The sequence below is a fragment of the Trichophyton verrucosum genome (assembly GCF_000151505.1).
Source record: "Trichophyton verrucosum HKI 0517 chromosome Unknown contig00373_1.f1.exp, whole genome shotgun sequence".
In the NCBI taxonomy this organism is placed as follows: Eukaryota; Fungi; Ascomycota; class Eurotiomycetes; order Onygenales; family Arthrodermataceae; genus Trichophyton; species Trichophyton verrucosum.
In genome coordinates, this window is record NW_003315389.1 from 186,156 (window position 1) to 213,107 (window position 26,952).

Consider the following 26,952-nt stretch of genomic DNA (forward strand, 5'->3'; position numbering starts at 1 on the left):
ATGGATCCCGCTGCTTGTTCTATTTTACTGTCTGTCTGCCCTCGCGTTGACTCGACTCTTGTATCCAACCGCATCGACTCTTTTGTCTTTTTTATGTTGTCTCTTCTTGAATTTATTGTTATTGTTTCCTTCCGTTGGCTCGCAGGGGGGCTTGGCCATGCAATAATTATCATTTAAAAAAAAAAAAAAAGGAAACAACCCCTGTTGCATGGTCCCGCGCCATTGTCCGATCTTCTTCTCTCATCTTGATTCATGTTCCATTTCTTCGTCGGTACGCGCGGTAATTCTGGATGTAGTGGGAAGAAGGGTAGGTGGTGGTGGTGCAGTGGCTGGGCTTAATTGGTTGTTGATGTATAGTGACTCGGATTGCCACCTGTCATTTGTTTTTCTTCTTCGTCTTCGTCTTCGTCTTCGTCTGCTCTTCCCATACCCAAAGTTGGCTTTTTTTTTCTCTCGTCTTCTGCCCCTCGATAGAAGCAAACTCGGACATGGCATTGGCAGAAGAACATTCATACTTTCGTTCGGTAACAGTAATTAAAATATTCAGTAGAGACCCAGTCTGTTCCCCCAGTTGTCCAGTTTCGGGTTCAGAACGATCTGGTAGGGAAACGGGTTCGACTCGCTCGTAATCGGCGGAATGTGGTCTTTATTCTTATTCGCAATAGCCACGATCTTGAGCGCGGCTTTCCTCAACATTTTCTCCATCGCCTTTCGCACCTTTGCTCGGTCTATACGGAGTACACACTTCCCCATTAGAGCTGCAACTACCACTTATATAAACACACAGTAGAGAGTCAGGTAAACATACCTAGTTCGGTCCGCGGAGTCGCAATGGTGATGTCTAGAGTCCATATCTCCCAACAAACCTCCTCGTCCCCACTGCCGGTCAACCCGGTGAACCACGCACCAGACTTCTTTCGCCTTTTCTCAAAGAACTGCACGGCAATGCGAGACCGGACCCCTCCAGTCGCCGAGTTCGATGCCGTAGAAAGATGTTGCTGTATCAATGCATTCACCCGCGCATCAATCAGGGTCTCGACCTCCAGATCGTCCACAACAGGCAGCGTCAAGTCAAGAACGTCGACGGAATCCGGTCTGACGCAGGGGAAGTACCGATGGAAGAAGATCGCGTGTATAACTCCTGCTCAACCAGTTGTATTTTAAGTTAGCTACAGTACTCCACGGGACAGTAGACAGTAGTAGACATGACGCAACGCACCCTTCACGATCTCCTTGACCGAGGCACGATCCGCAAAGATCTCAAGTATATGCTCCGGCGGCTTGCGAGGATCCATGGTTCAACGACGGCTGGCTGCCAGAGCAGACTGGGGGGGAAGGGTCGGGTGTTGGTTGCGTTGCTGAGGGAGCGTGGTACTTTGTCCGATTTGGCTTGTGTGTCCCCCCCGCGGACCCAGCGGACTGGGATGCAGTATATGCAAGTAAGTAACTTCTTATGTCGGTGGTTTTAGTATGTATGTATGTATGTATGTATGTATATGCTGGGCTGTCAGGTAATATATGTGTCTTGTATATGTAAGGGGAGGAACGCCACCGGAAGCGAATCCCGTCTAAGTAGTTGGCTTATCGCACGCGGGAGGACGAGGTCACCATCTCGCTGGCGGCAGACAGGGCGCTCTTAACATAGCAGCGTATCCATCGGGTTCGCCGGATGTTGTTACGGTGTAGCAGCGGCGGCGGCGGCGGCGGAGGAAGCGAGGGATCGAAGCGAGAGACAGAGGGAAAGGAGCCCGGACTCAGAGCTGGCTGCGGGGAGCTTTTTTCGCCTTTTCAGCTAGACCATCGGCCGCCTGTAGGTCTTTTTCAAGTAAGGAGAGTCTCGAGGGTGCCGGCGATCGCCTCTATTTTCTATATCATCTGAGCGCGCGCAGGGACTGGAGCCTCCCAGGATGTATATGTATACTCGAGAAAGTATATAAAGAAGAAGCCAAAGAGTAAATTTATCCCTGGCCTTTATTTTTTGCTTTGCTTTCTTTGGCTGCTTAAAGGGCAAAAAAGGGCGACGGGGGCAGCCGACGAGGCGATAGCGGGGTCACGGGGCCGCAGTGACGCCATAGCCTGCACGACATGGCTTGGCAACTAGTCCAGAAACGGCGAGCTTCTCGTGACCCCGATAAAAGAGACTCCAGGTCACCTGCCGCCCTCTGAGCCGAGGCTCGAAGCTGCTGAAAGTCCAAACGAAAGCAAAAAAAAGGCGCTTGAGACGGACGGGAATCCGGGGAAGAAGACGAAGAGACGCAAAGAAAACAGCTTCATATACCATCCAGGGACGGACAGTGGTCATCTTTGGATAGGACTACGCGAGTGGACGCCTCTTGTTGATACTGTGGCTGCGGCAGAAATACATCTCGATAGCACGATAATGCGCTCGCGGTCAGCGTAGGGGGCATGTTCAACTCAACGAAGCAGTGGTTGCGCCGGCACCGCAGTGGCATTGCCATTGGTGCTGGAGTCGTCGGAGTCGGCTACCTGGCCGGTCAGTATGTGCTGGGCAAGATATCAGAGGCTAGAGAGCGCATGAGCAGTGAGCGGATTGCGCGAGAGAAGTATGCACAAGTTTCGTCATTTGGAACAGCACTCTAGAGCAGATGAGATAGCTAATGACTATACTCCTAGTTTACGACGCCGATTCGAGCAGAACCAGACAGATTGTACTTTTACCGTGCTTGCCTTGCTGCCTACAGCTACGGAGAATATACTCGGAGCTCTTCCGGTCGAGGAGCTGACGAATGAGTTGCAGCAGAAGCGTGCGGAGAGGCTGGCTAAGCAGTTGAACGGAGGAGAGGCTGCAGGATCAGAGATAAGTTCAGATCCTCTAAGTACGGTAGACGACGATGGGAAGAGCCTGTCGAGTCTCAGGAGCCAGGGGTACGTGCATACCAGCCAGATGGGGGATTCTGTTTCGGGAGACGGGACACCACGGAAGAAGAGCAGGACGCAGCTGTGGAACGAGCTCAAGGTCAACTGTACGTCACATCCCCGGGTCAAGGAAGCATATATATATATATCACTTGCTAACCGGTGTTCACAGCTTTAACGCGATCGTTCACTCTTCTATATACACTCTCACTGCTAACCTTGCTCACACGCATCCAACTCAACCTGTTGGGTCGACGGAACTACCTGTCCAGTGTAATATCACTTGCCTCCCCACAAGCCGATCCAGCTATAATAAGCCTGGAAGAGAACGACGGTGACAATGCGTTTGGAAACGACTTCGAGACCAACCGTCGATACCTTACCTTTAGCTGGTGGCTGCTACACCGCGGATGGAAAGACTTGATGGAAAGAGTCGAAGAAGCCGTCGTCGAAGTCTTTGGACCGCTTAACCCGCGAGAGGACATAACGCAGGAAAGGCTCTCGGAGCTGACGCTTGAAGTACGCAAAAAGGTCGAGGGAGCCACGAGCGAAGAAAGACGGGTGAAGCAGTGGCTGCCATACCTACTGCCGGCCGTCGAGCAGGAAGACTACGTGCTACGAGAGTCTGGTGTGCTGCTATCGTCTGAAGAAGTCTCGCCGCAGACAGCATCCAACCTGCGACATCTGCTCGACGAGACAGCCGACCTTATCGAGTCACCTCAGTTCACGCATATTCTTTCCCTGCTCAACAACGAAGCCTTCTCCTACCTTATCGACCACAAATGTGCTATCGACGCCTTCAAGAAGCCGCCCACAGTCCCTGCTACACAAGCACCGGAAGCAAGTCCGGCAAATCTGTTCTCGTCTTCAGCTACCGTTGTGCCGTCAGATAGCCAACAGCCACCTCCAAACCCGCGGGTGAAGCTGGCTACGATTCTAGCGGTCGTTTCCCGTCAGGCACATACTATCGGCCAGGGCTCGAATCCGCCCAACGAATATCTTTCAGCCATGGAGGAAGGGGTGCGGGAACTCGAGGCCTTTGCGGCCGTGGTGTACAGCAGTAACTTTGGGCTTGAAGGGACAACGTCACCGGGGGGTTCGGTAGGCGGTTCCTTTGTCGTTGTACCACTGTCAGAGAAGGCAGAGAAGGTGTCGAAGATCGAGATGAGAGACGTAGAAGCCGAAGACGAAGCTGGAGCTGGAGCTGGAGCTGGAGCTGGCGCTGATGTCGAGGAGATCAACTTTGAGTCTGCCTGGGGCAAGGCAACGACTGATGAGAAGTAACTCCCATGTTAGAATACCCTATATAGCCCAAATAATCACATTCCAACCATCCATTCATAGACAGACATTCCATCACAGACAGCAGTGTAGGCATGTAGCTAGGAAGTATCCGAAGTACTCCAGAGCTCCATCTTCTCCATCTCGCTCCACAGTGGCCTGACCATGCACGACGCCGATCTCTTTTATCAAACCACCGCCATCACCACCATCACCATCACTATCAACGTCTATTTTCACCATCACCGTCTGTCCATCTGATCTCTTATCTACCTTCGCCAGCTCCTTTTAAGACCTCCAGCTCGGCTTGCACTACCGCTCTCGTGTTAGACCCTCCCGTATCCCGGCCAGCACCAAGACGCTTATCTCTCCCAGCGGCAAGGAAAGAAAGAAGACAAAAAGAAACACCGGCCAGCGCCGTCTCTTTGACCAGCCAGCCAGCTCCATCTTCATCTCAGCTAAACTACGGTCCAGCACGAGAATAATGACGTCCAGCGGAAGCGCAGCCTTTCTTCCCCGTCGACCTGAAACCCCCGCGCAAGCTAGACAGTTCGACCTAGCGGGCTAGTTAACTTGATATCAACCAGCCCAGTCCATGCCATGCCATGCTATGCCATGCTATGCTGTGAGACCCGAGACTCGTTCTCTCTGCCATGCGAAGTGTGACCTGAACCACATGGCGTCTGCAGGCTGCATAACTAAAACACACTTCGAGCCAAGTCGTGGCTTTAACCATGGAACCGCTGGCGAGCGTTCGATAAAGAGATGGGCCTTTCGGGGCCGGGGGGGTGGCCTTGGGACTGACCGGAATATAACACCAACAGCACCAAGCAACGGCTCAAGCGCTGAAGGAATCCCCAAGACAAGCCGTACCGTACCACCCTGGCCGAACTAATTGAGTGAGCGAACTAGACGAGACATGCAAGGCTCTCCCTGGGCAATAACTAGTCAATCAATGACGTCGACCGGGTGGTGAAAGTCGTTTTTTTTTGGTTGCTCTCAGGCAGCTGAAAAAGCGACTGCCAGGTTAAATAAATAGTTAGCTGCTGGACCGCTCCCCCCCTTTGTTAGAAGAGCTGCTCTCTTTCGTCCAGCTGCTGCGTCTTTCTTGCTCTTCTGGCTGTCGGAGAGAAGTGTTTGAAGCTGCGCTGTGTCGTAAAGATGACTTCGGTGACTGGCTCGTTGGTGGCCGCTGCAGCGGTGGCTTCACCTACCTCTACGCACCGGGCGTCGCCGCAGGGAGGCATCTTCGACAAGGCGAATCCGACTCACTATGACTCCAAGAACCCGCTGGTTATCTTCATCATTCAGGTAGATATTTTACTTCTACTGGGAGAGTTGAAGTCGTAGAGCTATGCGTGTAGACTGACATGTTCTATAGGCTGGCCTGATCATCATCTTCTGTCGACTGATACATATCCCTCTCTCGCGGATGCGCCAGCCACGAGTTATCTCAGAAGTCCTAGGCGGCATCCTGCTCGGCCCTTCAGTCATGGGCCGCATACCCGGGTTCCGCGAGACCATCTTCCCCGATGCCTCTATCCCCAATCTCAACCTGGTGGCGAATCTAGGACTGGTGCTGTACCTGTTCATGATTGGCGTTGAGACGGATCTCAGATCGCTGATAAGCAACTGGAGAGTGGCCGCCAGCGTCTCTGCGGCGGGAATGTTGCTGCCGTTTGGCCTGGGTTGTGCAATCGCATACGGTTTGTACCATGCGTTTCGGCAGGAGCCTGGCCTGGCGCCCATCGGGTTTGGAACTTATTTGCTATTCATCGGCATTGCCATGGCGATTACGGTGGGTTCTAACGGAGAGAAAATGAGGCTATAAATGAGCCATTGCTAACAAAAATTTACAGGCATTCCCGGTGCTATGCCGTATACTGACTGAGCTGGATCTTCTCAGCACCAGAGTCGGAGTCATCGTGCTCTCTGCTGGCGTGGGCAACGATGTAGTTGGCTGGATCCTGCTGGCACTCTGTGTAGCCCTGGTCAACGCCAGCACGGGCCTGACAGCCCTATGGGTGTTACTGACCTGCGTCGGTTTCACCTTGGTGCTTGTGTTTGCCGTCCGCCCCGTGTTTCTCTGGTACCTGAGACGCACCGGCAGTCTGCATGACGGCCCCAACCAGTCGGTTGTTACTCTCACGCTGCTGTTAGTCCTTTCAGCCGCATTTTTTACCCAGATCATCGGTGTCCATGCCATCTTTGGCGGTTTCATGATTGGTCTGATATGTCCTCATGATGGAGGGTTTGCTATCAAGCTGACGGAGAAGATTGAGGATGTGATTGGTGCTCTTTTCCTGCCGTTGTATTTTGCTCTTTCGGGTTTGAATACCAATATTGGACTGTTGGATTCTGGAACAGTATGGGGGTATGTGTTTGGCGTTATCTTCATTGCTCTTATTGCAAAAGTGACGGGTGGTATGGTTGCGTCGAGATTGAACGGACTGCTGTGGAGGGAGAGCTTGACCATTGGTGTGCTTATGAGTTGTAAGGGTCTGGTCGAGCTCATCGTCCTGGTAAGTAACCCCTTTTTTTTTTTCTTTGAAGTATATACTCTGGTTATGCCGAGACGATGCTAATTGTATTGTTTGGTTACCGGTAGAACATTGGACTCCAGGCCAAGATCCTGAGCCCGAGGACGTTCACCATCTTCGTAGTGATGGCGCTGGTGACAACCTTTGTGACGACTCCAGTAGTGTCCTACCTGTACCCTCCCTCGTACCAGATCAAGGTCGAGCGCTGGCGCCGCGGCGAGATCGATTGGGAAGGAAACGTTCTTGACTCCGAGCATGACCCGTACAGCGGCGCAGACAGCATTAGCCGACAAAAGTCACAGGGCGCGTCTGTCCGCAAGCTGATGATATACCTAAGGCTAGACAGCCTGCCAAGTCTCTTCACCTTCGTATCGTTGCTTGGAGCTGGAGACGGACGGGACCCAGTCGCCTCTCGAACCCATCATGCCCATACCAATACTAATAATAACGATGGCGAGGAGGCAGAAGAAGAAGAAGAAGGAAGACGACCCGAGAGTGCGAGAAGAGCCAGCAGCAGGCCGATCGAGGTTCATGCAGTGCGCCTGGTCGAGCTGACTGATCGAGACTCCAGTGTGATGAAGGTGTCTGAGGTGCAGGACTCCAACTACAGCTTCAGTGACCCGATCCTCAACGCCTTCCGCACCTTTGGCCAGCTGTACAAAGTGGCAGTTTCCGGGGGCGTGGTGATAGCGCCCGAGCACGCCTATGCGGAGACGCTGGTCAACAAGGCTCGCGACTGTGCCTCCGACCTGGTGCTGGTACCGTGGAGTGAGACGGGAGGCATGAGCGAGAGACAGATCCCGCTGCTTGACGACAAGAGCGAGAAGTTCTCTACCGGCCCCCACAGCTCGTTCATCTTCAACATCCTGAAGAACTCGAGGAGTAATGTTGGTATCTTTATCAACAAGGGGTTCGGGGGTGCCGGACTAGCACGGCCCAAGCCAGGCGAGATATCACGAACGTTCAGCGGACACAACACGTATCGAACGAATGATCTTGCCATGAGTCCATCTCCCGACAGCGGCCATCACATCTTCATGCCTTATTTTGGCGGTCCAGACGACCAGTTTGCGTTGCGGCTTGTTCTTCAACTGGCTAACAACTCATCCATCACTGCGACTATTGCATATATGAATGTCATCAACGATGCGCCGACGCCGCAGCAACAACAGGAGAAGGACGCCGACGAGACTTTCTACCGGTCGATCCGCGACTCTGTGCCCCCCGAGCTTCGTCCTCGCGTCGTGTTCCAGACGGTCGATTGTGCATCGTCGTCGTGCAACGCACTGCTGGCCACCACCCGTGAAACAGCCGCCCAGGACCTGGCCCGGAGCACCAGCAGCAGCAACGGCAACCTAGTCGTCGTCGGCCGCAACAGCTTGGCCATGACCACGAATAGTGCATCAGCACCGGCCGCAGCAGCAGCAGCAGCAGCAACAGGTTCTCCCTCTGTGGCACCCCGGCCGTCTTCCTCCTCCGCTGCCTCTGCTTCGGCCTCCCCCGAGTTTGGCCATGAGGCAAAGAAGGCGATTGGCGTCCTGGGCGAGGCGATGGCAGGGAAGGCCTACGGCATCGACGCCAGCGTCCTCATCGTCCAGGCCAGTCACTAACGGTCTCATTATTATTCTTCTTTTTCTGTCAACTACCTCTCTCCATCTGTGGCACTCTAGCATTAATAGCATGCGCTCTTATGATTTGATTTCACTCTTTTTAAACTCTTCGGCAAGATCGTAACCTATCCACGGAAACAAACACGCGGAGTAAAAAGGTTAGACACAGACGGGCCTGTCCTGTTGCATCGGCGAATATCCCAGCCCCCGACGCTGGGCTCCCTCTCGTATTGATTTTAAGAGCTCCATGTCCATCATGTCGACTTCCGTCCGTCCGCCGCCCCTTGTCACCCTCTGCTAGTTACTCCGGTCTACACTCTTCTTGTCCTTCTCTATACAGTGTGTCGCTGCCGCCATCCTTGCCGCATCTACAGCAAGTATACTCCGTAACAATAGACAGGCATCCCATCCGGCATCCGTCAAGGGTCCCTCTCTGTCTCTGTCTGGCTGCTGCACCCTGCCGTCTCCATCTGCCCTCCCTCCTCTTCCTCTGCGCTGCTCGACCCATGTGTCACTCACTGTCACTCACTCACTGCTGTCACTCACTCTAAGTAGGTGTACTCCGTAAACGCTCCCTGGACTTGAACCCGCTGCCGGAGGTCCTGCGCGCCCCGTCTCCACGTCCGCCTGTCCAGTCCCCAGCGTCTCCAGCAGGGACAGCCAATCGCAGGCCCGCCAAAGGGGCCTTTTGCTGCTTCTTCTCTTTTTCTTCCAGAACATGTGGAGATGAAAAGATGGAGAATCTGAAGTTTGATGTCCTTCCTGGTCTGGTCTGGTCGGGGTTGAAATCAGCGAGAGCTCGTTGTAGGCTGTAAGGTTGTAAGTAACTTAGGTTGTAAGTCGAGAGTGAAGGCTTTTCCCGTGCGACTGGGATGCGACGGAGTGAGTGACAGGAGGAAACATCCAGGCTCTCATCATTGAATTATTCACTACGGAGTACAACGGACGGTCTTTATAACCGCCACCAGGCCTCGTCTTCTCCTTTTCTCTCCATCTTCTTAGCCCTCTCTCCCCATATTTAACTAACTAACCAGTCTACTCGATACGAGCTGTCTCTCTCTTTTATTCGGCAACCCAAGCGCGCCCAGCAGGTGGACTCTCTCTCCCCTCCGTCGGCCAAAGCCAGCCCTCGACCTCCAGTATAAAGACCAGCATAAAGACCAGCATAGAGACCAGCAGCAGCCAGCAGGACAGCCAGCAGGACAGTGACGGGCCAGCTCAGATAACGAACTCGCCGGGGTCTCCCTTGCGACCTGGTTCTCCTCTTCCGACTGAGAGTAACTAGTTAAGTACTTAAACTGACTGTCCTGTCCCGCCGGCTGAAGATCACACTCAAAACTTCGCCCTCCACGCGACTCTCTCTTTAACTGCGTCTCCGGCTTCAAGTCGCCATCATGGGCGTCAAGGCAGGTCAGTTTCGGGGTCTCTATCTCTATCCTTGCTGCTTGCCGGCCTGCTGACTCCCTCTGTAGAAGCAGATGTCTCCCCCGACCTCTCTATCGAGCAGGACAGCGAGCTCCCGCAGCTCAAGAACACCACCGAGCGCAAGCTCATGGCAAAGATAGACCTCTACATCTTGCCCATGCTCAGCATCCTCTACCTGCTCGCGTTTCTAGACAGGTAACATGCCCGCCTGTGTCTCTCTCTCACTTCACTGTTTCTTCTTCCTTTGTTCTCATTCACTTCATTGTGATGGTCACTAACTAGTTAACTAACGCTGGGTGCGCATGCAGAGTGAATATCGGTAACGCCGTCATCTTCGGCCTCAAGAAGGACCTGGGCATCACCTCGGGCACGCAGTACAACACGGCCTTGACCATCTTCTTTATCCCTTACGTCCTGTTCGAGGTACGACGGAGAGCAAAGTGATAGATGAGAAATTAAAACAATCCGGAAGAGTGAGCTGACTGGCGGATAGATTCCGTCAAACCTGCTGCTGAAGAAGTTCAAGCCTCATGTCTGGCGTGCGTTCGGCCCCTAGAAACCCGTTAAACTATTTATCAATTACCCCGAGCCGAGTGAACAAGGACGGGTTTGACTAACAAGCATCTTACTACAGTCTCCCTTTGCATGTTTGCATTCGGCCTCATTACCTGTCTCCAGGGCATCACGACCAACTATGCCGGCATCCTCGCGACTCGCTTCTTCCTCGGTCTTGCCGAGACCGGCATGTTCCCCGGCTGTAAGTACTGCCATGCCTCAATTATAACTATTAGGTATATATATACACATTCTGACTTGGACAGGCTTCTACTTGATGGGCATGTGGTACAAGCGATCTGAAGCTCAGAAGCGATTCTCCTTCTTCTTCAGCTCTACTACCCTGGCCGGTGCCTTTGGAGGCCTGCTTGCTAGTGGTATCGGCAAGATGGGTGGTCTGCGTGGCTACAATGGCTGGAGATGGCTGTTCATCCTCGAGGGTGTCTTCACCTGCGTCGTTGCTGTCATCTGGTTCTTCCTCATCCCCGATTTCCCTGAAGACGTCAAGTGGTTGACCGAGGAGGAGCGTGAGTTCATTAAGGCCAAGCTTGCAAAGGACGTCGGTAAAGCCGGTGTCGACGCCAAAGTCACCTTCAAGGACGTCATCTCCATCGTTAGTGATCGTGAGTCATACCGATCTAGTTACCCATCATCCAACTGCTTCTATACTAACCTGGGGTTTACAGCCAAGGTCCTGATCGGTGGATTCATGTATCTCGGCATGATCGTTCCAGCCTACAGTATGATATCCCTATCCTACCATCACCGTTATACCTGCGGCTAACAATCAATCATAGGCTACGCTTACTTTGCTCCCACCATTATCAAAAACTACGGCTATGGACGTGAGTCTAGACCTAAATCACCGACATTTTTACCCCTGAAAAAAGACATTAACCAGCTAAACTCTTCGCAGCAATTGAGACCCAGCTCTACTCCATCCCTCCATGGGCCGTAGCATTCGTCTTTGCCATGTTGATGGCCTACGTCTCAGACCGCATCGCCCACCGCGTCTCATTCGCTACTCTGCCCATAGCCTTTGCTATTGCCGGTTTCTCCATGCTTCTCACCGTCCACGGCAAAGAAAACAGACACATCCAGTACGGTGCTCTCTTCCTCATCACATGCGGCACTTACAGCGCCATGCCAATCATTATCTGCTGGTACGCAATGAACCTGTCTGGTCATAAGCGCCGAGCCATCGGAACCGGATGGCAGATCGGATTCGGAAACAGTAAGCCACCATCCATAATTACCACTCATCAAACATACTTGACGTACTAACTGTTATTCTAGTCGGTGGAATCATAGCTACATACAGCTTCCTTGAGAAAGACGCTCCGCAGTTCAAGCCGGGACACAGCATATCAATTGGCTTCCTGTGTCTGGCCGTCGTCTCCTCAGTGCTGTACCTCTTCCTCATCCTAAGCCGTAACAAGAAGAAGGATGCTCAGGGTGCTCCAACCCAGGCTTTGGACCAGGAAGATGGCGACTTGGGCGATCTCAGCCCTAACTACAGATACCAGATCTAATGTTACTGTGCTGTGCGTTCGCAAGCGATTGAAGCGAGATTCTTTAACGGAACTTAGTAACTAATAGATGGATATGGATCGGGAACCTAAAACAGACGCCAAAGAAGAAACCAGAAAGGATCACGGCGGATAGTTTATGTCATGTTTGTTACGTTATGGGATGGATGGATGGATGGATTTCTTTCTCCCCCTTTCAATGCCAGCGATGAGCTTCTTTTTTATTTGGCCTGCATTCTAGCTAGAGTCAAGCAGTTTTACAGAATTTAATCCGTTCCTCTTTATTCCCTGTATTTATTTCATTTGACTTTATTAACCTGTCTTTATGAAGAGAAAAAGGGGGGGCCATTTATTGATTTCCATTGATTCCGCTTCTACACGCCTTGCGCCTGACATATGTATAGAGATGTGCATGTATATGTGCATCGTTAGTATCAGAAAAATGGGGAATAGACGTAGAGTTGATGATCATTGATATCAGACATGATAGAGGTAAGTAGGTAGCCCATGTTGGTAAGGGATGGAAGAAAAAGTAGAAAAGATGCACATTATTAAGTGGAGAAGATGGACGGGTAAAGGGGGCTATCTCGGCTCCTGCGAAGGGAAGAAGCGTGGCCCGGCAAAGCCATGGGCAATGATGCTCTCAATATCCATCCGGCCGGGGTTGTAAGGAGCCCACATCTTGATAAGGATGTATCGTGCAGACCTATATCGAGTTAGAAAGAAACATGTCATAGGTTTAAAGAAGAGAGAGAGACATACACTGGAGGATTGAATCTGATCTGTACCGCGGCTCTCTCGTGTTCGATCGCAAATCTAGCGACAGGCTGCATGGTATCGGACTCCTGGTTTTGTCCTGTCTCAGCAGCTGGCCGAGCAAAGACGGTCGTGGGCGAGAGTGCTCGGTGCCGATGCGATGGTCTAGTCTGCATATACGGCACACGAACGCCGAGGGCCTCAAGTAATTGGCGTTGTCGGCTATCTAGGTTCTGGGCCAGTGCCTCGGCCACACCAGATATGCCGTCACTGCTCTCGCTGTCGCTGCCATCGTGGTTCGGGGAACTGTCGCGCGAATTGGAGGGCTCGGGGTCAGAAAGGCCCAGCTGGTCGCGGGCGGCGTCCAGCTGGGTTGATTCATCATCGGATTTGTCTTCGACGTCAATGCCGCCGAACGGGTAGTCGAATGCTTGGTACGGCTGCTGGCTGGCGCGGGTTCGGAGCATACGGGCACGAAGGATTGAGGCTGAAGTCTCTGGTCGTCTAGTGTTCCCCATGGCCGCTGCTGTGAAGGGGGATAACTGTTCGTTCCGACGGCGAGGCCGGCGGGATGGGAACCCAGGCATGGAATCGGCGGTACAGCTGGCTACCGAGCGAAGGAAGCGTGAGTCAGGGTCCATGGCTATACTCACTGTTCCTTCTCGGACACTACATATTTGTATCTAGGTTAGTAAACTAAAAAAGTAAAATAAAAAAGTACTGGAGCTTGATAGACGTACTTCGTCTCGTCGTGGCATCCGCTCTTGGGTGTCTTGATGATCAGCTTCTTCAGGGAGAAAGGTATTTCGCCACGGTGCTTAAGGACGATGTTGCAGAAACCGCCCTGTGCCCTGTAGGCGACACCATCATTGACCAGAATATGGTCCGGGGAGTTTCCTCGTCTGTCGGGTTCGGCACTGCCTCCCTTGCAGCTATGGACTTCCATTTCCAGCGGCACCGAGGTGACCTGGCCATAGTGGCTGTAGCTGAACCCCTTGGTGGTATCTCTGCTATCGTCAGCGTCGATTTTTCGGCGCTTGGACTGGCGGTGGTCTGACATCGAGTCCATGGGTGGGGATCTGGCAGGTGCCCGTTCAGGCTGCCGTGGTGTCGACTCTACCGCCCCAATACTGGCGATTGCCTGCCGGAACTGACGCTCTGCACGCTGCAGGGAAGCCAACGAGGCGAGAGACTCCTGTCTCTGCAGTGGAGGGCGTGGCGGCGGTGGTGGAGGTGGAGGAGGCTGCTGCTGTTGCTGCTGTTGCTGCTGCTGCTGTGCCTGTCTGGCTTGTCTCCGAGCCTCCCTCTGCGAGATAACGTGTCGTTGTAGAGTCTGGCTCAGGGTAGGAAGCGGTTCCGAAGAAGGGTTACTGATGGCCTGGGGGTCGACGGTCGAATCTGCGGTGTTGTACTCTTGCAGAGAGCGGTCCAGGGCATGCAGGAAGAAACTCCGGTCCTCGTCCATTTCGGAGATGATATCTCTCAACTGCCGGATTCTTGCGGCGATGGTCTGGAAGCTCGTCAGGTCGTGAGAAGAGTCCCGGTCAAAGGATGGCGGTGGAGGGTTGTTCGACTAGATAAACGCCCGTCAGTATAGTGTGAGTGTGTGTGGTGTGTGCGTGTGTGCGAGTTTGGCTTAGTGAACAGGACAGACACAGCCGTAACTGGACACAGGCCCGGTCGACGCAACAAGAGAACAGGTTGACCAGTTCCGGGGCGAGAGAGGGGTGTTGCTCACCATGGCTAGGAATCGGTAGGGAGGATTTTTAACGGCCAGACAGACAATCAACCCTGGACGCTGCCTTGCCGCGGACGCAAGTGCGAGTGCGAGTTGTGTGTCGAGCGGGTTATCCACGCACTAACGTCCTCTTCTTCCTTCTTCCTTACGCTCTGCTGACTATTCCGTAGACGCGGGAACCGAAGGACGAGCTGGCCGTTCCGTGGGATGCTGCTCCAGGAAAGCTGAGGGAAAAAAGCTGCAGGCCAAGCCGCCTCTTCTTTGACTCTCCTCGCTCGGGGACTACGGAGTACTCTGATTATGATTATATTATTATCGCAGGCAGGCAGGAGAAGAAGAAATAAGCAAAACAGCGGAAAAAGAAAAGAGAAACCGGCGGTTGTTGAAAGTTCGACGTCGACAAGCAAGAAGTTACTTTTTTATATAAAAAGGACACAAGAAATTTATAATAATAAATTATTAAAAACGAAGGACGACGAAAAGCGCTGAAACTCGCCCGTTTCGGCGATGGAGAAACCCGGGAGAGAGTGGGGGCCTTAGTCATCAGACACTAGGTTGTTTCAGGACTAGCGCAAGAAGGTTAAAAGGGCGCACGGTTCAAGGGGGACCCGCCGTTGCCACGTGATGGATGATATTAAGTAAGCGATAGATGACATAATCAGAGCTTCTTTTCTTTTTTCTTTTTTGGCTTTAATCATCATTTATTTAATCTAATAATAATGCTTTCCTGCCTCGCAACAACAGCTCACAGGTTCAACCCTCGACAAGCTGCTAGACGAGCTCTCTCGCTTGGTGGAGTTGCGGTGCTTGCTTAGGCGTGCTGGAGCAGTTTTGAAAATGGCTACCCATGAGACAATGGCAACCAATGGAAACAGTGGGATCAGTGCTGGTGAGTCTTGCGAGTAGCTGACAGCTCATGTCCTTCCTCTTCTACGTATACAGCCTGGCATTAACATTGTGTGACTAGATGAAATCGCACTCTACGATAGACAGATCCGGCTCTGGGGCATGAAGGCGCAGGAACGGTGAGGCGAGGACCAGCGATACCTTGTCTGAATAGCATTTAAAGCTGATATGTGTTATCGACCAGAATACGCAACGCGAACATCCTCCTGGTCACTCTCAAGGCTCTCGGGAACGAGATTGCGAAGAACCTCGTGCTCGCAGGAATCGGCACTCTAACTATCGCTGACGATGGGGTTGTGCGCGAGGAGGATCTCGGTGGACAGTTCCTCGTTACAGAGGAAAACCTCAACCAAAGTGTATGTACTGACTTAAAACGCAGAGGTCCCCAATCACTAAAGCTGTCTGTCACAGAGAGTCGAGGCTGCTGCACCACAAATTCGCCAACTGAATCCTAGAGTCAAGCTCATCGTCGACCCCTCCAGCATCAAACTGAAACCCCCAGTATACTTCGAACAGTTCGACCTTGTCATCGCCACGGATCTTGACTTTGAAACTTTCTCTACCATCAATGCTGCCTGCCGCGTTGCCAATCGTTCTTCATACATGGCTGGCGTCCACGGTTTCTATGGCTTCATCTTTGCTGACCTGATCAGCCATACCTTTGTGATTGAGCGTGAGAAATCAAACGTGGCCCCGCAGACAAACGAGACACCTACACGCACCGTGCTAGAAGTCACTACTAAGGTCGAAAACGACAAGACGATCGAGATGGTCACCAAGCGAGAGACATACACTCCTCTACTGCTGGCAAACACCTCCCCCTTGCCAGAGGAATTTACCCGCCTACCCCGGAAACGCAAGCAAGTCACACCCTTGCTCACCTGCCTCCGGGCTCTGTGGGATTTTGAGCGCCAACACGGTGTTCCGCCATCCTTTTCCCGTCAAGACCTGGAAAACTATACTCGTCTAGCGAATGAACGCCATCTAGAGCTTCAACTCGATCCTTCAACACTTACAGCCGCGGTCCTGCGATCATTCCTACAAAATGTTGGGAGCGAAATTAACCCCGTAGCAGCGTTCTTAGGCGGCAGCCTGGCCCAGGACGCCATCAATGTGCTCAGCCAAAGAGAGCAGCCACTTCAGAACTTCCTTATTTTTGACTCTGAGAAAAGCGTTGCCCCCGTTTATTCGCTTCACCCGTTCTTCCCTGATACTACTAATGGTCTTTAAGTTCCTTTTCTTAACTTCAATTTTGGGATTGGGGCGGGGTTTCTAGTTATGGGCCGGGGCAATGGTTTATTTACAGGCGGCTTAAGGGATTTTCTTTTTTATATCTTTTTCTTCTATCTCCCATTCATATCGAATTTTACCCCTTATTTGGTTGGCATGTAAGATAACAAAGCTTACGGCTTCCTAGTATCATAGGGCAAAATATATATCCATCCAAACAAGGACGAACTTCTACGGTAGCAAGTAAGCCGGAACTACTGCAGTCAAATCAGAATTACCTTCCCATTATTTGATTTCCTAACTAAACTCCCAAACCCTTATCCTTTACTTGATGACCTAGTGAAACGACAGACGAAAAAGACTGGGGGAAAGGTGAGATGAACAAATAGATACAAGAAAGTTAGGAATGTAGAAGAAATCTGCTCGCCCTGAATATGCTCATGGTAGCTGGAAAGGTCACTTATTGCGGGGAACATGGAAACGGGGCTGTTTCCGAACAAAACCAAGAGAGGGATAAACCTCACTTTGGTCTCATGAGCTTGGGCGGAAAGTGAAGCTCTGGTAAAAGGAAATGTGAGAATTAGCTTAGAGCTTAACGGCTCCGTTGGCTGGAGCTTCTTCGTCGTCACGGTCTTTATCAGCCGCGCCGATAAGGCCTTCGAGTTCGAATTCTTGGGCATCACGGATGTTTCGTTCCTGGGCAGCAGCAGTCGCGCCACCGTTCATTCCACTGTGAATGTCTGCATTTGGGGATGCTCCATCAAGGCCAAACGGGGCTGTCGGGACTCTGGCATGATGGTGGAATCGCCCAGGCATATGGCTCGGGCGGTGTCGGGTGTACACAGCGGACTCGGGCCAAGCATGGACTGCATAAATGTGGAGAAGAACATTTACGACTGTTCGGTACCAGATGGTTAGTTTGAAATATCTATTGATTGGTTGGGTATTGCAGAAACTTACAGAGAAACAAGAGGCAGGCCAAGCTGTAGAGGATAAGGAGGTAAGAGACATGGCCTACTCCAGCATCGTGGAGAAGCTGCATCTGTTCTTCTGTGGCACCCATGAAGATGAAGCCAGAGGCAAAGAGGAGCTAAATGGTTTTCGTTAGCTAATTTGACTGCAATTAAAATGCTCATTGAAAAGGTAAACTTACGTATGGAGTGAGATACTGGAAGCTGTTTGGGTCAGAGCCATCTGGGCTAAGGGTGCTGCGGTCCTTGAGGACGAAGGAGATCTCAATAATTCTTGCCGCACCAGCCGCCATCAAAGTGTATCCGAAGACAGAGTGAACCATGGTGCTGAGCATTAAATGTTGGGCATGCGAGGACATGGCATATCCAGTAAGCAGAATGACCACTGCAGGGAAGATGTTACGCTTTGGACGTCCGTTTCGCTTTCTGCTCAACCACATTCCCAGAAGACCAGCGCACCACCAAATGATGCCCATAGTTGTGTGCTGCATATCACTATGGCTCCATTCGGATCCCCAGCGGTGCTCAGTAAAGGTATTAACAAAGCCCCATGCAGTAATGACAGCCGAGTCAAAGAATTCCTGGCTTCGTCCGGTACTGCGCAACCAGAACTGTCCAACGAGGAGTAGAATGGTAAGGATGATGCCGTATGCGATGAAAGCGCTTCCCATGATAAAATGAGCAAGACACTGGCCGAGATGGTCTGCTCGGCAGAATCCGAGGGCTGTGATGCCTCCGAAAACCATTTGGATCCAGCTCACGAGTGGCATAATCTTTCCGACTACTCCGTGGGTTACAACCACGTATCGGCGAATTCGGCCATGGAATCCTCTCTCAATGTGGAGTTTGAGGTATACACCCAAAACGACTTGCACAACGAGCATGAGCATAAGAGAGTTGGCAAATGAAGCATGAATGTTCGGGGCGAATTGGCGTCCCTTGTGAAGGTGGCCAAGAAAGTACGCGAGGATGGCCACAGCGGTACCAACGACTTGAACAGGAACATGGTATCGAGACCGGACGATCTGGATGTATCACGGAATGTCAGCAATGCCAAAACAACGCGTGTCTTGGGTGTTTCGACAGCACTTACGCCCAAAACCATGCCAGTTGGAAAGATGAGGCCGAACGCGAGAGTCATCAGCAGAATGTGAATCCATAGCGTAGTATCCTATCAACCAGACGAAGTCATTAGCAACCGTAGCCTCGAACACGTCCACTTCAGTCTCCAGCTCCGGAAGATAACGTACCAGGGGATCTCCCGAGATGACCTTTCCATCCGGAATCTTGTGATGATCTCCATGGGCCATTACCACAGGGCTGAGGGCTAGGCCCAAGGCGATTGATCCAAGCATCTTGATCGTCTTTTCCAGCTAAGATATGGTCAGGGGCAGGGTCTGTTGATTATCAAGTAAAGAAACAGGTGCAGAATAAAGCAGAAACAGGGCTGGCTCTGTTGCAGAGAGGTGAAAGACAAGATATGTGCAGAGATCGGGGTTTGCTATATATATATGAAGGGAAATATATATAAAGAGAAAAGCAGTGTGACGCCGAGCTATTAGGACTATAAAGCCATAGCCAGTGTCCTCAAGAAGTGCGTCCTAGGCCTAGCAGACAGCAAAGACAGCCCAGGGCATCCTCTAGCAGATGGAATGCAGAGTGGTTTGATAACAAGATGGTGATAATGCTCTCCCTTCCTTAGTAGCAGGATGCAAGCCCTGTCGCAATCCCCTTTCTGCTTATGTCATCCGCTTCTTATCTCCGGCCGGTCCAGCCATGTAAAAAAATTCTCCTGAACTTTCGACCAAACAACGTCCACCCATTGACAATTAATAGAGAAAGCAGGCAGCAGCGCTTCAACGAGGACATTCGCTACGTGCCGGGTAGCCACAGGCCTTGTGATCCCCCCTTATTGTGTGAATATACTCCTTCTACGTTTTGCAAACAGCCCGGGCGAGTCGAACAAAGACTGCAGGTTGCTCTAGTTCGAAAGCTTGGGAGCCATACCAAAAGGGTACCCCGGATACCCCATACCCCAGATACCCAGATACCCCAGACACCTCAGCTGCCTCAGAAACACCTAGCGACAATGACTGTGGCTATTGATGACGAGAATACTCCCGGAGTCATACCCCCAACGCCTCTGCAGGCAAAGAAGATTGTGCGTGCCGCCGTATCCAAGATGTAGTAGGAGACAGGATGTGGTGCTGATTGATGCTCGATTCCGGTATAAAGGAAACTTTAGAGGCCAGGATACCCAAGCTCCACGAGCAGATTAAAAACAACGAACTAGCTATTGTCAAAGCAAGAGAGCGACTCAAGTAGTTCTTCCCCTTGTATTCTTTTAACTTTAATGTCCTGCAAGATCTAACACTCGAGTTTAATTCCACTATAGTGAGTTGGCTAAGGAACATGGGGGGCCTCCGGACGCCGCCGGTATCATCAAAGAGCATATTCGGCTTCTTCACGACTATAATGAAATCAAAGACGTTGGGCAAGGGTTGATCGGACTCATTGCTCAAAGCCGTGGAGTGAGACACATTGAAGTACAAACTGAGTTCGGAATAGCTACCGCAGATTAACCCGATTGCTAGAGCCGCCAGAGGATGATACCGTGTGGCAGGTATACTATTTTAAGCTAAATCTATATCTATTAAACTCAAGGTCAAAGTCAAGAACCAGCTTTCGTTCCATCCTAGATCGTTCACAAATGAAATTCATATAAATCCAAAAAAATCTCATAGACAAAACAAGACATGACAAATGAAAATGGGAGAGGGGGGTAAATATATGGATCAGACATTTCGGTGAAATAAAATGATATCTAACAATTATCCTCCGACGAGAGAAATACACTCTTCAACTGCGTTTTCAAGATCTATGATTCGGTTCTTTAGGTATCGGTTCTCCTCCCTTAGGATGCTGGTGACGGTCGAAGCGTCCGATGAGCCATTGGCACGGCAATCGGGACATTTAAGTCTAGAAGATGTCAAGGCATTGAAGGATGTGCCGAGAGCCGACGATGATATGCCTTTGAGAACTCTACCGTAGGCACTCTCGCGCTGGGGTGCTGGCTGGGCGGCTTTCGGAGTACTTGGGCTAGATGTAGGCGCAGACACTGCTGGACTCGGCTGGGTGGCAGTCGCAGACGGGCTTGCCATTGAGACTGCAGAAAACCTGGTGTTGACCGATGCACCATCGTCATTTTCTCGAGAAAACACACTTTCAGCAATGCTTTCGTCTCCCGAGTCAAAGCCGGAATCGCTAGTAATCGTCACGCCACTCGAATTTTTTGAGTGAGTACCCTTGGAATGTCGTGTTGGTGTAGCCGCGTCTTCCGGTTGTTTCTGCTGTTGCTGCTGCTTGGTCTTGATTTCGTCCTGGTATTTCTGCCTCTCAGCCTTAAGCTCCTCGGTCAGAGCCTTCAATGCTTTGTCTTGTTCAACCACCCTAGCCGCCATTCCGTCAAGCTGAGACTTGATATTTTTGATCCGCGATTGCGCATCCTCCAGCTCGTCTTCCTGTGCATTTTTCTCTGCTACTGCCCCATGTAAAGCAAAAGTTCGTAGTTTGTAGGATTCTTGGAATTCGCGTAGGAGATTTTCTGCGTTGGCTCGAAAGGAGTGAAGGGCTTCTTCGGGAGGTAGGTCGGCAAAGGAAGGGTGGCATAGGATAGATTTGATATCGAGATTTAAAAGCTTGTCATTGGCAAGTTCTGGCAGCGATTCCCTTTGGGCTTGCTGGGACTTTGACGTGAAGAATGAAAAAGGATTTCCTGAAGCAACCTGCCTCAACGAGGCCGAGACGTTCATATTTCCTGACAGCTTCGTGGGCGACGATGGGGACGAGTTGCGACTTGATCGCTCGAGAGAAGGTGAGGTGTCGTGCATAATGTCGTCTGAAGCTCCCCTATCCGAACGTGGGGAGGAAATAAGCCCCAATCGCATAGGTGTAGATTCTCCCTGGAAAAGCCCAGAGGACAACCGGCTGGAGCGGTTGGATTTAGGCTCGTTGGCTTTCTCCGTTGAAGCGCCCAGATCCACGTCCACGAGCTTGGACGGGTCCGTGTCAGCGTAGTGGCTGGTCGTCCTTATTCCATGTATGGGGAATGATGGCCCATTCACAAGCCCCGGGAGGTCTGTTTTGGCACGACGATGCGAGGCCGCAATGCTTTGCGAAGAGCTATGAGGTCGGTCCTCTTGAGGCCGTAGCCGCGATGGTTTCGTTGGTGAGCTGGGTAGAGACCGGCCTCCTTCTGCAGAGTATGTGGCAGCGCGAACAGTAGCAGACCATGCTGTTTCCTGTTGACCTTTCGATGGCTGGCTGTTGTTCGTCCTTGATTCGTCAAAAATCCTGTTTAAGCGTTGCTGCAACCGGTCTGGCGACGGGTTTCTTGACGTCTCGGGCGTCTTCTCGCCAACCTGCTTTTTCCACGTATCCATGCTTTCACAAAGCTGCCCGATAGCGGTTCATATCGATATACCCACAAGTCGGACCGTTTTCGAACGGGTACCAGCCCATATATAGGACACGGCGTTTATTGTTTGTGCGAAAGCTCGCAGCGTTGCTCAGAGGTGAAAGAGGACACACCGACGCCCGGAAAATAGTCGGCTTCCAAAAAGCAAATCTGCCTGAGACGTGCGATGACGAATTTCACTCGCTGGGCTGCCCCCTGGTGGAGCCGAATGATCTTTATCGATAAAACAAGCGTGTTGCCTTGGTAATGAAGGACCGCGTCCTGCACCAGCTTGTTTGTGACAAGGTCTCGCCATGTGTAGAATTCACGGCCGAGGCATTTGAATGGTGCCTTTTCCGTGCTAAAGATGCACATTTAACTAGTGGCTTTGCCTTGGGCGTAAGTTGCATGCTTTTGGCTATGACGGTTGCCACAGCATCGCGTGGACCATTATTTTAGTCGAGGTTAGCTAAGAAATGCAGCATAACCATAAAGGTACTAAGTACTCCTTACGTTAACGACTTTCTTTCTCGTCGTCTATGTCGTCTATGAGTATCTAGGAGTTGCGGATAAGCAGAAATGCGAGATGGATGTTGTAAACAAAGGGGGATCCAGATGTTCGTCAACAAAGAAGTGGAGCAACGCGGCTAATTGGCGGGAACGGGCGCTTATTAGTTAACCAGCCCAGCGAGCTTTAAGTTCAACACCGCAGGGTTAACTCCATCAACTGGACACAGTGGCAGGTCCGCCGACATCTAACCGCACCCACGGCCTAACGAACGGCTGTTTACGTTGATTCCTTTGTTATATCGCTCAATGGTGACCTGATTTTATATTTTGTTTCTAATTTTCCCGCCTGAGTTCTGGTCAATTGGCCAGAACCGCAGTTGCCCACCTACCACGATGATAACGCTCGACCTAGGATCGCTTTGCGCGGAATGCGTAAGCGTAATCAAGGATATTCCTCTGTCGCTGCTTTTTGGTCTTTTGCTCTCTTGTTGTATGGGACTTTTCAGCCTGGTAAGCCTTGCTTGACCCGTCGGTTATCAGTTAAAGCCACGTTGTAACTAACGAAGATGTTCGGTTAGGTCTACCTCCTCCTTTTGATCCTAGCGCCTGCTCCGCGAGCTCCATTTCCTGAGGAGAAGAAATACAAAGCGATTTTAGAAGATGGGAGTCTTTCTAAGGACCAGCAACTACCTTGCTGGCATGATAAGATCAACCTGGATACGTACAAGCAGTCGGACCTCGAGGAACCCACCTTATTCATGTCTGTCGTGATACCAGCGTATAATGAGGAAAAGCGACTCCCTGGGATGTTGGAAGAGACTGTTAGCTATTTACAACGCGCGTACGGAACACCAGAGCGAACGGGTCAGGCAGAGAAAACAAAAACTACCAGCTTGCAGGATGGCGATCTTGGAGAAACGAGACTTCGACACCATGCCAACGGCAAAACAAGATCGACCACTGACAAGGACTCAGGCGTGCCCTTGAAAGGCTGGGAGATATTGATTGTCTCTGACGGATCGACCGACAATACCGTGGAGACGGCACTGGCCTTCGCCAAAGACCACCAGCTGTCCACCCATCCCAAGGGTCATGCAGGGCCATGGACCCCAAAAATAAAAGAAGGCGTTAAGATACCAGCCGGGAGTATACGGGTTATTGAGTTGACCCAGAACAGGGGTAAAGGTGGCGCTGTGATTCACGGAATGAGACATGTTCGAGGACAATATGCCATATTCGCGGACGCTGACGGGGCCAGCAATTTCAACGACTTAGGCAAATTGGTGGAAGCATGTGAAAAGATGGAGGACCCAAACCGCCGTGTAGTTGCTGTCGGGTCGAGAGCGCATTTGGTAGGGAGTGATGTGGTCGTCAAGGTAAGTGTCGACAATATACCTATAACTTTATTCCAGATTCAACATGAGATATAGTGTAACATCAGCTAACGTTCCTCAAGCGATCCAAACTACGGAACTTCCTAATGCACTCTTTCCATTTAGCGCTCCGCCTCCTTACGCCACCGGCAACAGCCAGAATTAACGACACTCAGTGTGGCTTTAAACTCTTTTCCCGCGCAAGTCTGCCATACATTATACCCTACATGCACTCAGAAGGCTGGATCTTCGACGTTGAAATGCTCATGTTAGCTGAATTTGCCAACATCCCCGTCGCTGAAGTGCCTATCGGATGGAAAGAGGTATCAGGTAGTAAGTTGAGCGTCGTCTGGGATAGTCTGGGCATGGCTTATGGGCTTGCTATACTTCGAGCCGCGTGGGGTTTTGGCGTCTATACACGGGCTGGAAACTGAGCTTATCTTTTTGAATATTCATACATTTATACTTCTTAGACTGTACATCACTTGCATTTAAACTACTTTGCTGGCTGGAGAATAGTTAACTACCATTGATAGTCCAACGGAAGCTAAGTTGGGAACTGCGGAACTGTTTTTGAAGACGATCGCTGGAATTTGCTCTACTTTATATAGTTACCCATAGTTCTCGCCGCCGCCGAGAGATACCCGTGTCCGCCTGATCTCACCCATTGATGCATTTCCAAACCGACTAATCAATATAAGCCATTCCTCCCAAAAGCCCCAGTGTAGTTGAAAATATGCCAGATATCCAACGTTGGGTAGCCAACAGAAAAAAAAAAAAGAAACAATAGAGCAGAAGTGCGTCTGACTGCATTGCTCTGGGTATATGTACGGTGATGTCAAAAATAGCATCTTCGGAATCATGTCTACCGTCTGAAAGGCCGTGAAATATAATTATACAGTCGTTTTGGGTGGAGCCATTGGTAGAGTAAGTGTGGGTTATTTCGGTATAAAGAGACGTATGAAGATATGGCTGACGATGAAACAGCAGTGTAGACAAGGGTGTTCCAAAAACCTTGTAGGGGGAGCACAAGGGAGGCGATGTATGTCAAGACGTTGCTTGGTTTGTTTGGTTCTACAAATGAGTAGACACGGTTTAGCGATGCAGGTACCTATTGGTAATTGTTAGGAAAATGATAAAGAAGAGGCAAAGTTGGTTTGAGAAGCAAGGGGAATGGCGGGGTACTCACCCAGGTGACGAGCAGAGAGCAGAAGAAGAGAAGAGCGAATTTCGAATAAGCCCATGCAGCGCTCTGTCGTTCCCATGAGGCCTTGCGGATGCGGTACTTATCACCGGTTGTGCCACGTATTCCGGCTAAGCTCTGGCTGTTCCCTGGTGCATGTTCGATGTCTATTTCATCTCGTGTTCCTCCAAGTTCAGGGCCGTGTGTGGTATGTCGGGGTGACGCCGGAGGGAAGTAAGCTGGTTCAAGGTCATCACCTAGATGATCTTGCCGAAGCGCCGGTTCTGGCCAATTTTCCAGGTGGTATGTGTCTTGTTTTGGTTGCTTTTTTTGCTGATGCTGCCGGTCTGCATGTTGAACACCTTTCTGAGCGTGTTGCTGGAGGCCAGGGCTGATATCATGTTCGGCGTAGCTTGAGGCATCGGTCACCCCAGCAGTGGTCGAGTCAACACCCGACAAGGTAAGACTGATGTTGCGCAGGCGTTCAATGTCTCTGCGGCTGGCGAGGATGAACCTGGCACTGTATAGGTAGATGCCGAGAGTGATCAGGATGGTGGTCCAGATGGGTCCGTAGACGCCTCCGATTCGGAGGACCGACCACTCCGGTCTAATCCAACACCAAAGCTAGAAATATGAGCAAAATTAGCATTTTTGCCAATACTGCCGGTGATCTCTAGGCAAGCTTACAGTCGCATCTCCATAAACCTTCCCTTTCTCCTCATTTTTGATAAAGAGGAAGGCAAAAGCGGGTATGAAGGGAAACAGGTAGCATATGACCATGTACTTCCACTCCAGCTTCCGTAACTCTGCGGTGCTATATCGATGGAACAGGATCAAGTAGACATTGCAGGCCATACAGAACGCCCAAAGAGCATCGGCGACATGGAACCTTTACTCCATGAAACAAATTAGCATCCAACATGGTCCTCACAAACGAAGTGATTCCAAGAGGGAGTCGTACCATTGAATGAAGAGGGCTTGCCACTGACAGAGGGCGCTGTCCTCGCCCGCAACGATGCCAGATCTCGATGTGGCCGTGGCACAGATACCGAGTAGATTCCCCCATGTTGCGAAGAAGATGAGGCGGTTGACGGGCGTTCTGAAGCGGCGGCTGGCGACGAAGGTGAGGACGACGAAGAGGCAGCCGGCGAGAGAGATCGTCGAGCTCACCCGTTCAGTGATGTGCAGCACATGCAGTTGTCGCTCGGTGAATGGCATCGGTCTTCGCTCATGGTCATCTAGTCAGTCAAGTCAAGCCTTTGGAGATGATTTTGACATTTGTCGGGCTGAGAGTCGGACACGCAGAGATGAGGTGTCCAGTGTCCAGCGTCCAGGCAGGCAAGGCTCTGGCTCTCTGTCTTTAGAGGGTGGGAGAGTAACCTCTCAGCCGTGCGGGTATCCTGCGCCTGGCTGCGTCTGGTCCTAGGTAGTTATATATATATGTACTCCGTATGTATATATATATATAGCTAGCGAGTTACTCGACGCCATCTCACCCGCCAGCCGCTTGCATCACCTCGCCTTTTTGCCTGCCTCTCGGTTTCGTCTCATCTTCGTCTTTTCCATGTGCCCGGGGCGGATTCCCCGTCACGTGTCAGACTCCATGGATGGCATCAAGTTTGTTCTTCCTCAGCAAAAATGCAAACCTGCATATAAAGTGAGATTTGGCCGGCCGAAGCGAAAACGAAATCGACCAAAAAGAAAGCAGCAAAGTAAAAAGTGACCAAGAGAAATCGGACCCCATATTATGTGGTCGGGTGGTTGGTATCAGATAGCGCGATCCGCTGTGGCGTGTCTTGTTGATCGCAATGCATGTCACTTATCACTGTTATTGGGCTAAGCGAGGGAGGTTGAGCAGTCTCTTCGACCCTCCCTAGTAGCGGCTGGCAGGGGTATTTGTGCTGCAGCGGCAGAGGTACAACACTGCTGTTGCTGCTGCTGCTGCTGTTACTCCGTACTGCTGCTGCAGTTACTCAGGAGAAGTGACCCCTGTCAGGCCAGCCAGTTGCGTA

At 51.3% G+C, this 26,952-nt stretch overlaps 10 protein-coding genes across 10 annotated transcripts; 5 read left to right on the forward strand and 5 right to left on the reverse strand.

Moving 5' to 3' along the window:
• Nucleotides 1-543: 543 nt before the first annotated feature.
• Nucleotides 544-1,295, reverse strand: TRV_04909 (uncharacterized protein; the record flags this gene model as incomplete). The annotated part of the gene is made up of 3 exons (XM_003020998.1): nt 544-728; nt 809-1,141; nt 1,220-1,295. 3 exons carry the CDS (start codon nt 1,293-1,295, stop codon nt 544-546), a joined length of 594 nt encoding a protein of 197 aa, XP_003021044.1.
• Nucleotides 1,296-2,406: 1,111 nt separating this feature from the next.
• Nucleotides 2,407-4,161, forward strand: TRV_04910 (uncharacterized protein; the record flags this gene model as incomplete). Its single annotated transcript, XM_003020999.1, has 3 exons — nt 2,407-2,564; nt 2,602-2,984; nt 3,050-4,161. 3 exons carry the CDS (start codon nt 2,407-2,409, stop codon nt 4,159-4,161), a joined length of 1,653 nt encoding a protein of 550 aa, XP_003021045.1.
• Nucleotides 4,162-5,319: 1,158 nt separating this feature from the next.
• Nucleotides 5,320-8,308, forward strand: TRV_04911 (K+ homeostasis protein Kha1, putative; the record flags this gene model as incomplete). Its single annotated transcript, XM_003021000.1, has 4 exons — nt 5,320-5,469; nt 5,540-5,956; nt 6,018-6,680; nt 6,767-8,308. The coding sequence occupies 4 exons, from the start codon at nt 5,320-5,322 to the stop codon at nt 8,306-8,308; spliced, it is 2,772 nt and encodes a 923-aa protein (XP_003021046.1).
• Nucleotides 8,309-9,702: 1,394 nt separating this feature from the next.
• TRV_04912 (MFS transporter, putative) lies at nt 9,703-11,820 on the forward strand (the record flags this gene model as incomplete). The annotated part of the gene is made up of 8 exons (XM_003021001.1): nt 9,703-9,718; nt 9,781-9,928; nt 10,042-10,156; nt 10,227-10,272; nt 10,368-10,490; nt 10,555-11,028; nt 11,190-11,522; nt 11,585-11,820. 8 exons carry the CDS (start codon nt 9,703-9,705, stop codon nt 11,818-11,820), a joined length of 1,491 nt encoding a protein of 496 aa, XP_003021047.1.
• A 579-nt stretch (nt 11,821-12,399) lies between these two features.
• Nucleotides 12,400-14,314, reverse strand: TRV_04913 (uncharacterized protein; the record flags this gene model as incomplete). Its single annotated transcript, XM_003021002.1, has 4 exons — nt 12,400-12,523; nt 12,580-13,242; nt 13,314-14,146; nt 14,312-14,314. 4 exons carry the CDS (start codon nt 14,312-14,314, stop codon nt 12,400-12,402), a joined length of 1,623 nt encoding a protein of 540 aa, XP_003021048.1.
• Nucleotides 14,315-15,148: 834 nt separating this feature from the next.
• On the forward strand, nt 15,149-16,447 carry TRV_04914 (uncharacterized protein; the record flags this gene model as incomplete). The annotated part of the gene is made up of 4 exons (XM_003021003.1): nt 15,149-15,200; nt 15,279-15,336; nt 15,402-15,573; nt 15,629-16,447. 4 exons carry the CDS (start codon nt 15,149-15,151, stop codon nt 16,445-16,447), a joined length of 1,101 nt encoding a protein of 366 aa, XP_003021049.1.
• Nucleotides 16,448-17,032: 585 nt separating this feature from the next.
• TRV_04915 (uncharacterized protein) lies at nt 17,033-18,773 on the reverse strand (the record flags this gene model as incomplete). The annotated part of the gene is made up of 4 exons (XM_003021004.1): nt 17,033-17,223; nt 17,408-17,537; nt 17,601-18,409; nt 18,512-18,773. The coding sequence occupies 4 exons, from the start codon at nt 18,771-18,773 to the stop codon at nt 17,033-17,035; spliced, it is 1,392 nt and encodes a 463-aa protein (XP_003021050.1).
• A 1,476-nt stretch (nt 18,774-20,249) lies between these two features.
• On the reverse strand, nt 20,250-21,860 carry TRV_04916 (uncharacterized protein; the record flags this gene model as incomplete). Its single annotated transcript, XM_003021005.1, has 1 exon — nt 20,250-21,860. The coding sequence occupies one exon, from the start codon at nt 21,858-21,860 to the stop codon at nt 20,250-20,252; it is 1,611 nt and encodes a 536-aa protein (XP_003021051.1).
• Nucleotides 21,861-22,777: 917 nt separating this feature from the next.
• Nucleotides 22,778-24,191, forward strand: TRV_04917 (uncharacterized protein; the record flags this gene model as incomplete). The annotated part of the gene is made up of 3 exons (XM_003021006.1): nt 22,778-22,894; nt 22,963-23,760; nt 23,826-24,191. The coding sequence occupies 3 exons, from the start codon at nt 22,778-22,780 to the stop codon at nt 24,189-24,191; spliced, it is 1,281 nt and encodes a 426-aa protein (XP_003021052.1).
• Nucleotides 24,192-24,868: 677 nt separating this feature from the next.
• Nucleotides 24,869-26,158, reverse strand: TRV_04918 (cAMP receptor-like protein, putative; the record flags this gene model as incomplete). The annotated part of the gene is made up of 3 exons (XM_003021007.1): nt 24,869-25,564; nt 25,628-25,829; nt 25,902-26,158. 3 exons carry the CDS (start codon nt 26,156-26,158, stop codon nt 24,869-24,871), a joined length of 1,155 nt encoding a protein of 384 aa, XP_003021053.1.
• Between the last annotated feature and the right edge of the window lie 794 nt (nt 26,159-26,952).